At 33.3% G+C, this 10,472-nt stretch overlaps 3 protein-coding genes across 5 annotated transcripts in view; all 3 read right to left on the bottom strand.

Moving 5' to 3' along the window:
* The window catches only part of LOC107464171 (putative FBD-associated F-box protein At3g50710), a 17,887-nt gene extending 14,705 nt beyond the window's left edge, over positions 1 to 3,182 (bottom strand). For 2 of the 3 annotated variants that reach the window (XM_052253828.1, XM_052253827.1), the window contains exons 1-4: positions 3,042 to 3,178; positions 1,636 to 2,912; positions 1,351 to 1,536; positions 585 to 805 (exon numbers count right to left, since the gene is read on the bottom strand). In XM_052253828.1, coding sequence (XP_052109788.1) covers positions 585 to 805; positions 1,351 to 1,536; positions 1,636 to 2,886 — 1,658 coding nt within the window. In that variant the 5' untranslated portion in view covers positions 2,887 to 2,912; positions 3,042 to 3,178. Of the gene's footprint in view, positions 1 to 584; positions 806 to 1,350; positions 1,537 to 1,635; positions 2,913 to 3,041 lie in introns of all 3 variants that reach the window. The other variant, XM_021132312.2, reaches the window with a different exon arrangement.
* LOC107464172 (putative F-box/LRR-repeat protein At3g59160) overlaps positions 1 to 3,327 on the bottom strand; it is a 121,048-nt gene extending 117,721 nt beyond the window's left edge. Inside the window, exon 1 of the mRNA XM_052253829.1 lies at positions 3,096 to 3,327. The gene's annotated coding sequence lies outside the window, so the exon portion shown is untranslated. The remainder of the gene's footprint in view (positions 1 to 3,095) is intronic.
* Positions 3,328 to 5,005: 1,678 nt separating this feature from the next.
* LOC107464208 (ubiquitin carboxyl-terminal hydrolase 6) overlaps positions 5,006 to 10,472 on the bottom strand; it is a 7,600-nt gene continuing 2,133 nt past the window's right edge. The window contains exons 5-18 of the mRNA XM_016083136.3: positions 9,836 to 9,936; positions 9,615 to 9,741; positions 8,713 to 8,772; positions 8,559 to 8,626; positions 7,691 to 7,741; positions 7,484 to 7,592; positions 6,749 to 6,837; positions 6,462 to 6,531; positions 6,274 to 6,354; positions 6,079 to 6,174; positions 5,930 to 5,978; positions 5,708 to 5,818; positions 5,543 to 5,617; positions 5,006 to 5,300 (exon numbers count right to left, since the gene is read on the bottom strand). Of these exons, the coding sequence (XP_015938622.1) occupies positions 5,245 to 5,300; positions 5,543 to 5,617; positions 5,708 to 5,818; positions 5,930 to 5,978; positions 6,079 to 6,174; positions 6,274 to 6,354; positions 6,462 to 6,531; positions 6,749 to 6,837; positions 7,484 to 7,592; positions 7,691 to 7,741; positions 8,559 to 8,626; positions 8,713 to 8,772; positions 9,615 to 9,741; positions 9,836 to 9,936 (1,143 nt within the window). The 3' untranslated portion in view covers positions 5,006 to 5,244. The remainder of the gene's footprint in view (positions 5,301 to 5,542; positions 5,618 to 5,707; positions 5,819 to 5,929; positions 5,979 to 6,078; positions 6,175 to 6,273; positions 6,355 to 6,461; positions 6,532 to 6,748; positions 6,838 to 7,483; positions 7,593 to 7,690; positions 7,742 to 8,558; positions 8,627 to 8,712; positions 8,773 to 9,614; positions 9,742 to 9,835; positions 9,937 to 10,472) is intronic.

The raw sequence follows: 10,472 nt of genomic DNA, 5'->3' as shown, positions 1-10,472 counted from the left end.
TTAACTACTAAAATAATCAAATGTCATAAACTCATAACAGAGTAAGCAAATATGCAATAAATAAATAATAAAATTTGTTTATAGTTGTATCATAAAAAAAATTGAGTTGTTAAATATATATTTCTATATCTAATAGTTAATTAGTGACAATTTTTTTATATATACGTAAAATGATTGTTAGAAAATACTACATAGATATTAGAAATCAGAAATCAGTTATTAATTAGTTAACAAATAAAAGTATTTATTTGTTATTTACAAAAAATAGTTTGGATGTACGGCTGTAAAAAGTATTTGATCATTCTGTAACAAGATATTTGATTATTTTAATATAAAATCTTTTATAAGTTTAATTATTTTGATGAAAAATCTTTGACAAGCAAGCTTGATTATTCTTATATAAAATGTTAAAATTGTGTGAAATAACTTATTTTTTATAATAACTTATTTTTTATGCTGAATGTTAAAGCAGAACATATAAATTACTTTCAACTGGTTCATCCACAGTTTAACACAAAGTAGGCAAGAAAACAAAAACGACATAACAAATTGCAGTTGTAGTTTTATATTTTAAGTTGTCTTACTATAATGAGTCCCACTCTAACTCAAAGTTAAGATGCAGAGTCGGGGAAGAAAAATTTATTGGCAATGAATCCAAGAGTGCTTCACAATCACTGAGGTTCTCATATTTTTTAGGAGAGCTTCTGACTTTGACATCTTTCAAATCATGCCACCAACATTTCATTTGACTTGAACTGCAGCATCTCTCTTCCTCGTTGTGGCACCTTAGCTTCTCCAATAGTAGCTGTTGTTGATTTGGCCAATTCACAACTAGAATTAGAGGTGAAGGGGGTGGGAGAATACGTGTTTTTTAAGCGTAAAACTAGCTTTTAATATTTAAAAATCAGAATTTTTAAAAAAGTTGGCTACTTTACTGCATATAGAATTGGTTCATAAACTTTCTCATTTTTTTAATATGTATTGATATATAATAAATTAACACAATAGCACTCAGAAAAAAGAGTTATCAAACATTTTCAAACTACCGAAACTGAAAGATTCACAACTAACAACTAAAATCACAAAAAAATCCTTTAGATTTAAAAAATTGGCAAATACAATTGATGATAATCTTACATAGTATCATTTCAGTGTTTTATATGTAACAAAAACAACACTATTTAATAATTTATCAATTTTGTAAACTTAGTAAATCTTTAGAAGGCTACTTTAACCTTTTTATTATCTTTCAAATGATTTTTGTCTTTTCACGAATCAAACCACTGAAAAAATTGATCGTGCATTGGACAATCAAATCAGGAGTTAAGGGGCAATGAATCAATGACAAACCTTAAGGAATATTCTGCTGCAGAGTTTCAGGTTCAAAGAAATAATAGCAGGACGGAAGCTCCAAAACAAATCATTGATAAGAAGCACACACAACTCTTCAGTTTCTTCAGCTACCAATAACCTCAATTGTTTGATCCTTGGCAAAGGGACTTGAACATTTTGTAGTACATCTTCATTGAACACAATCTGCTCATCCAAAATACAATTCCAACACAAATGACATCAAAGTTCTCCATGTAAAGTTTTTTTTAGCAACTAAAACATAATTTGGTAATTTACACTTACAGATGAACCTTTCATGATTCGAAGATACAAGGATACCATAACATTTCTTGGTGCTATGTTCTGGAGAAATGCCCTAAGCCTTTTCAAATCCATAATACGATATTCTGTTGCGAAGACAACATCAAAATCCACCTGATTTGAACAGTTCACAAAAGACATAGCTGCTGGCATGTGGCTGGATTGTCCAGAATATCTACATGACTCTAAATTCGGCGCATTGATCCTAGCTTCCTTCAACTCTACACAAGCCTCGAAGGACAAAACCTTGAGGCGAGAACTGGAGATCATTAGGCTCTCAGATGTAACACAACCACTTAATTCCAACCTCTCAAGGAAAGGAAACTTGTCAAAAAGTTCAAGCAACCATTGGTTAGAGACAAAAACAGACCTCGCAGCCCGTAAAAGAAACACCTTCAAATTTCTGCACTTGTCTATACTGATATCACAAGGGAACTCTAATTCGTCATTACCAAGATGAAGATACTCTAGACTCGGCACATCAACATGAATTTCACGAAATCCATAAAACTTAGCAGACTTTAGCTTAGGCAAATCATGTATCTTTACATTTTCCAATCCAACACAGTGCTCCAATATTAAGTGCTCAATCATAGGACAACCAGAAATGAGATCTTCAAGCGCTTGTTCATGTCCCAAATAAACTTCAAATAAGGACAATATCCGCAACATAGGGAACCTAATTCTGTGATTTACAATCAATTTGTCTGCTCTAATCTTCCCTGACAACACTAATTCAGTTAATGACTTGGCTTTCAGTACATCTGGTGGCAAGTAGTAATAACTATCAACCGCGCGTGAGTCAAACTCACATCCAAAGAAACAGTCAGCAAGTTCAAGTTCAAGCTTTAGCACCTGAAGACTGCTACTTTCACCTACTATCTTCATCCACCGGTCGACGCGATGTGGCATGAACCGAGGATGAAAGAACATCATACTCAGGTTAAATTCTTTGATGGCAAAGCCGTGGTGGTGGAACCTAACAAGTGTCCTATCCACAGACTTGAGGAAGCTGTTCGCTTTCCTCCTGTTTTCTTGTATCTTCAGGGGATCTTTTCTGTCCTTCCAGTGCATGAGCACGCCTTGAGAGCCGTCGAAGACCAAGATGGGAAATGAGGACCATGTTTCATGCCAAGCCTTGGACAAAACACTGGTCCTTGCAGCATCTTCGTAAGGCAACCTTGAAAGAATGTCATGGAGGATTATCTTTGGCAGATCAGAAATTTTGTCCATTTCCTTAATAAAATCTCTGAGCTCCCCTAACAGAAACAATTACTAAGGATTACGTAATGTTCTTCAATTACATTCAAAGTCATTGATATACTGAAATGAAACGTTGTAGTGGGATGCAAGTGTATGAAAAAGTTGTTTGAGTGTAAAATGCATACCAGTGTGTTGAAGAATTGCTGAGACTGAAGAGATTTTGGTAAAGTGTGAAAAACCTATCTCATCAAGATCTTCATCTGCTATGAATTATTGAATATATTTTTCAAGCAACTATCTTTCTTTCTTCCCTGCCAGTGCCTTGTCATGTCAAATATGACTCATCAAATATTTCAGGTTAAGGTTTAAAGAACTTTCTCCCGTTTGAAACTTGTGTAGCATGTAAAACAGTAAAAGGAAGGAGTGGGAGGAGATAGTGGTACATGACCCGGTATGGCATGAAGATTCGGTCCTTGAATATTTTGGGACTAATTTTTGTCTCAAAAATATATCTCATCATTATTTAGAGTCAGATTTGGATTAGAACGAACTCAGCTTCACCCACCTCATATGCGCTTTAGAGAGACTAAAAAAAATATATTTATTTAAATTAATTCTAATATTATGTTATATTAATTATAAGCTTATTATTCTATTTTTAATTACATTTGTTGAATTAAAAAATAGATAAAAGAAGTATGAAATTAGAATTTATTCACAAATTCAAATTTAAGTATAGTTATCAACTTCTATGCAATAAGTATTTTTTTTTCCTTCTTTATAAATGAGTGCATTATAATTTTTTAACATAACATTTATCAAGACCTGGACTTCACCCGGTGGAGACTTGGTTTTAGTGTGGTCCAAAAGTAGTGTAATTTCACCAGATTTTAGGGTTGGATAAGGGTCACAAAAATAAATCGATCATTATTTAAGGTCAGATCCGAGTCAAAATGAAACCCGATTTCACCCGACCCATGTGTACTTCTAAGAGAATTAATCAAAACTTAAAATAGTATTTTTATATTTAACAATAAAAGATAAACTAAGTTATATTACTAATAAAATTTATTATTTTTTATTAATATTTGGCTAATTTTAAATTTTAAATTTTAAATACTATAATAGTACAAAAATAAAATATTAGTTTATATTAATAAAAGATTACTCCCCTAATATTGCTGAGACTGAGATAGTTGATGTGCATTGAGATTTTGGTAAGGTATGAAGAGTCATGAAATATTTCAGGTTAAGGTTTAATGAACTTTCTTCCGTTTGAAACTTGTGTTGCATGTAAAACAGTAAAAGGAAGGAGTGTGAGGAGATAGTGGAATTAATCAAAACTTGAAATAGTATTTTTATAAATAAACCAAGTTATATTACCAATAAAATTTATCTTTTTTTTTATCAATATTTGACTAACTCTTAAGTCTTAAGTTATTAACTTTGTCCAAATGCCAAAAGTAGGCTATGCTTCAGTGAATTGGAGAGTGAGGTTCAACCCGAAATGCCTAGGGAAACTAAGAGTGAGGTTCAGTCTTCAACATGACTACCCGCTAAATTTTGGTTTTGTAAAGAATGTTTGGACAATGGTATAGTGAGAAGCCGAACTGAGCAAGGAAAGAATGCACCTAAAAACAAGGAAAACCAACCAGATACTTTGCTGTCAGGTTATACCTCCCTTCCCTTTTCCCATGAATTTTATATATCTACTTTCTAGTCATGGCTAGGATTCGAACCGGTGCACCTTCTAACAATGGAACCATAAAAAGTAACAAAAAAAGAATGTGTTCAAAATGTATGATTTTGTTTCTTGTTAAGTGTTAATCTACCCCTATTGGTATCAGATAGTGATGCAATATAGAAGAGTGGTAGCTACCATCAAGTTTGTCAATAATGTACTCTCCCTTTTCCCCCTTCTGCCGACAGCAAACAAAACACCAAACCAAGTCAAACCCTTCAAAACCCAAGCCTGACAACCGACTTTGATACATTATAATGTTGATTATATACCCCTTGTTTATGAAATGAAATGGTGACCTTGACTGGAAGGGAAAAAAAATATTGAGATGCAAACATGCTCGTCCTAGAGATATAACTACGAGCTATCAGAGCTCTCAGGAGTTAAGGAGAACAGTCACCAACAAAATTTCGGTTCAAATCCTTATATATCCATTTTAAAAATAAATAATTAAAAATACAATAGCTAATTCAAACAAGTAAAAAATACTAACTAATATCAACCTCATGGGTAAAATACAAGCAAAGAACAGGAGACCATTCTTTTACACAATCCTTGAATCTTAAATATAAACAACCGTATACCATCCTTTTACACCAATCCTTGAATCTCACAAAAGACAGGAAATGGACTCTTTCTCCGAACAATTAAACAGATACAACACGAGCCTTGTACATGATTATGTAAGCCATGTGCCAATCACCTAGAGACAAACATCATATAAAAATTTATTATTAATTTATTATCTCACACCGCAAATAATAACGAGAAGAAAAGGATGGATTAAACTATAATGATTGAGCTAAGCCAGTGAAGGAAGAAAAAGAAAGAGGAAATCATGCAAATTCGGTTTTTACTTGGTATGATAGGCTCAATTGTAAAAGGGGATGATAGATAATTTTTTCATATTATCCATATCCACACATTAATTCTGCATATTCTCACCTCCTCCAGATAGTCTAGTGATGTCGTCTTCTATTCTGGGTTTGGGGTTGTCATCATCAAACTCTATCCACTTCCCTACAAACAACAAAATAACTATTAAGTTACCTTGAAAAGACATGGAGGAAAAAAAAATCAAGAACATAATGTGTTATCCAAGATCTGCACCATTTTCTTGCTTGACCCAACCAACATAATGTCCCGAATCAGCACTTCTACCCTTGTGGGTCAATACGGCAACCAAATCATATATTCCAGTCATCTCCGCTGCTTTTTCACCTATGGACACAGACAATGAGTGTCAGAAGCAGATAGAGGATTGATAACAGGGAAAAATAAACAAAAAGGAAAGGAAGAAGATAGCAGAAAGAGGAATGTGGTCAATTTTACCCTCTTCCATTGGAGCTACAGATGGCTCGCCTCCTCCATTTGAAGATCCCTGAATCAATGAAACAAATTAAGTATATGGCTTGTAGCTACTTATGCACAACAAGGTATGTGTGTCATATGGTATGGAATGCGAGTCTAAGTTTCCTCACCTCTGCATCTGCCATTTTTTCATCGTTATCCTTTTGAACTGAGCTTTTCTCACTGCCTTTCAGACCAAGCTTTTTTCCTTCCTCATCTCTTAGGAGCTAAAGTAAAATGCCCAGAGTGAGAACATAGACCACACATTTTCGTAAAGCAAATATCAGAACAACCAGAATTTTCAAATAAAAAAACAGTGTGTAAACCTTTCTTGGGGCTTCCAACTTTTTGCGAAGATCATCAGAACAAAAGTCATAAACATCCAACTCCAAAGGATAATCCACTTTCTGAGATAGCCAAGCACATTCACAAATATAATGTAAATTAGTTAACAATATCAAACCAGCACCAGCTCTATCCATAAGTACACAAAAAGGGAAAGATAGGAGCATACCCGCAAAATCTTGGCCTTTTGGTTGGACTCTCTCTTCCAGAAAAAACGGACAAACTGAACTGTCAAATACCTTCAAAAAGAAAGAGTTGAAATTGATCTCAGATATACCCCCTTAAGCAATTAGCAATGAAGAAATGAAGCTCAACCAAGAGATGCACTATCGTATACCAAGGGAAAATACAACTACACCCTAATACAATGGAGGCTAAATTATGCTACATTAAAATGTTGACTAAAGTAAACAAAAAGCCAAAATGTAAGAAATATATCCAAAACTGAATGCCAACCTTGGCAAGGCATTGATGCGTGATTCCTTCAAGTAGATAGCACTACGGCCCAAAGCAGGGGAAGCTTTCTCCAATTCTGATTTTAATCCCTACATAAGTCAGCTGGGTTAACAAATAGAGGAATCATTCATCATAAAGAAAAATTGCATAGAATCCACTGCATTCAAACAGTTTAAAATTTGTACACACGAATTATGTTGTTCTAACTATAGCATTTCTAATTCTAATCAGTCGACATCACAATCATTGTTTGGGTTATTCATGACCAAGAAATATTTTTACTAGAAATCTCTTGATGCAAGTGTACTCTTAATTTTGGCATGAATGTCTACATTTGAAGTTACTTGTTTGGCATAATAAGCAAAAATCATGGATGAACAGCAACAGGCCAACAGCAGTAAAGATTGAACAGAACCATAGAAAAAATAATAAGATCTTGAATTTAATGTAATTTTCAGAAACCCCCTGTATCTTTGCACTTTAACCAATGAAATAGTATTCAGCTTAATAATCAAAAACAAAATTATCAGCAGTAGCTTTAAGCAAGAAAGAGGCTCCAAGGAAATCGGAGAGAAGAGATAAACAGATCAAGAACACTGTCATAGAACAAGTTGAGCATAAAAAGAGGGCACAGACTTGCAAGGTGAAAATAACATTCTTTAGTTAAAAATATGAACAGGATTGTCTATGGAAAAACAGAGGCCTCATTCCTGCAATTTATTAAATAACACTTACATGTTTTATTCCTTCATGCAAATGGTTCACCTCCTGAGATATGTGGCATTTAAGTGAATAAACAGATTCTGTTTCTGAGCTTTCTTCGTTACTCTCTTGGCAATGAATCCTAATAAGAGGTAAAAAAAATAATCACACAATACATTACGAATACGATTACTATAGAACATTAGAGGCCAACCGCTCCACAATAAGGTCTATGTATACCTGCTAATAAGTTCTATGCCAAAAAGAGCCTTCACAGCATCAGCATTTTCACTGAGAAAAGATAACATGTAAATAGAAGTAGAGTATTCACGAAAGAAATAGGTGCATGGAAAACAAACAAGTAACATACAAATGAAGACTTCTTTTAAACATGTAGCACATAACATTTTTAAGCTAGTCGGACCAGACAGTTCATTTATAAGACAGAAGGGCAAGGATTTGAAACCGAACATTTACAAAAATAGAGCCTCAATAGTACATATACTAACATAAACTTCTTTGGGGGAAGAAACAGTACTATTAACAAGGCAACTCTCTTCTCCTATCTCTCCCCTTTGGTTGCAGGGTTGCAAGAATTCTCTTTTCTACATGACTATATCTTCTTTGGTAGCAGCTCAATCGCCACCATTATTTGTGCAATTGCTGTAGTCTTTCTTATGCTCTGCGCCTTCGTTCCTCGGCTGTGCTATGTTCTGTTCATACCATCCTTCTCCTCAAAAATATGTTACATTATCACTCCTAACTCCTTATTTTTAAGTGATAATTTGTTGGATAATTATATATTTGTTTTATTACCTGTGTTGAAAGCTATGTGACAATGGAATTATTAATGAAGAATTGTGCATTTTATTTCAAGTTTAATCATGTCAAACGTGATTATTTATGATATCTTGTATAAAAATGTAGTATTTTGTTCATTTATTATTCATGTTTTCCATCTGTGTCACAATTCTACAATTTACAATTTTACAACTTCTGATTCTAGATAAAATCTAAATTTTTACAAGTTGACCTTCGTCACAAATAAATATGGTTACAAGAATTGCAGCAATTGCATTTAGTTACTGAAAAGCAAGGGCAAAATTACCTAGATCCATTAGATCTTAGAGACTGAGAAAGTGTATATAGAAGTTGTGTCCAACATTCTTCAGCATCCTGTTTGACATGGAAAATAACATGAGTCATTTATTTTAAAAAACTAAACTAAACTAAATTAACAAAGTGACATTCTACATATAAACCTGTTGCATGAACACTCCATTATGCAGCTGGCCAAATTGAGGGTACTTCTTCCTCAATAACTGGAAATGCATTAACAAATCAGAACAAAATCACTTTCCATCAATCATAATGAAACATGAATAAAACAATAACCAGGTATTAAAATACATATAATATATGAAGAAAGAGTTTCAATTCATAATGAGAGCAACTTATCCTCATGAAATGTCACAAGAAATGGAAAATGATAAACAATGATTTCAAAACATAAGCAGAGGTGATAAATATGGGGAACTATAAAAGACGGGTCCTACAGAAAGACTTCCATCCTGAAGGATAGACAGTACGCAGAAATCATATTTAACGGAGTCTTCTCCCAACCATTAAAGGAAAGGCTCATTCAATGCCTATTCAATGGAAAAAGCACTACTTTGGATAATTCAAGAATATCCCACAATTTATTTCCCATGAAGCAAAGAGTAACTGATTATAAAATCTTACAATAATGAAACAAAAAACAGCAATATTACTCTTTCAAGAGGTCTAATGTATACCAAACAAATAGAAATCAATTCATCACAAAAGTACCACAATAACAAGTATCCAAATATTTGTATCAGAATTTCAACAATAATCAACCTAATACATATTATGAAATTTCAAATGTACTATTATAAAATCATAAACAAATTGCTTTCAACTGAATTGAAACCAGAAGTTTGAACCAGAATTCTAAAGATATCTATCCAAAACCAATGTGTTACTAGCACTTCAAATATGCACTATTGTGCATAGATATTGTAACATTCCAATATAGAAAGGAAAAAAGGTCATCCCAAAATCGTATGACATCATAACATATAAGGATAGAAATAAAAAATATTCTTAAAAAATATAGCAGCAGTCTAGTTAGATAATGTACCATCCAAAATTGCATTGGCGCCACAGGCTTGACACTTTTATCAAGCTCATTGAATAAGTCACGGGTAGCAACTGTCAACAGATGAGAAGACTGGTCAACATCATTGTTCCTTCCTGAATGTGAGTACCTGAGTCCAAGAGAGTTTGCATAAGTTGTTCAGGTATAGGCCATAAATGCATGAAAGAAAGTTGTCAACTAATGTTCCCTCAGAAAGGACTCACTGAATCAAAGCTGACTTCAACTCTGGCACAGAATGGAGACATTGTAATGTTGAGTTCATATAACAGGTATTTCCCAAATTGAAAAGGCCAGCAGTATGTCCCTGGAAAGAAAGAAAAGAAAAATCAGATATTAAAGAATGAAACTAGTGTATGACTCAAATAAGCACAAGTTAAATTTGAACAAATAAAAGAATAAAAAATGTTCCATAGACAATAAGGCTCAACCAATAGTACTCGGCCTCAATAGTCCGGTAATCAAACACATGAATCATAAAACTAAACTCATAACAGTTTACATGAGGAATCAGAAGCTTGTAAGCGTTTACACTAGAATTGTAAACTTGATTACAGAACCTAATTATCAGAGTTAACTCGAGTTTAATAACAGAATATAGATATAAAAACAACCATTTGGTCTTAAGATGGGTAAATGTGACATCACATTGGACCCTCGGTTATTAATAACAACAAAACATTCATTCAATGGTAATCAATCCAAGCGGGTATCATTTTAATAAGAAATTCGAGTGCACAAAAGTGACATTTAACTATCTAAGGAAAAATGTGGTATCATGCATAAATGGACAACTAATATGATGTTACATAAAACTTTATTATACCATAAACACAATTGCTC

This window comes from Arachis duranensis, chromosome 9 (genome assembly GCF_000817695.3).
Source record: "Arachis duranensis cultivar V14167 chromosome 9, aradu.V14167.gnm2.J7QH, whole genome shotgun sequence".
NCBI lineage: Eukaryota > Viridiplantae > Streptophyta > Magnoliopsida > Fabales > Fabaceae > Arachis > Arachis duranensis.
The sequence above is the reverse complement of the archived record's forward strand: the minus strand, read 5'-3'. Positions and strand labels throughout refer to the sequence as shown.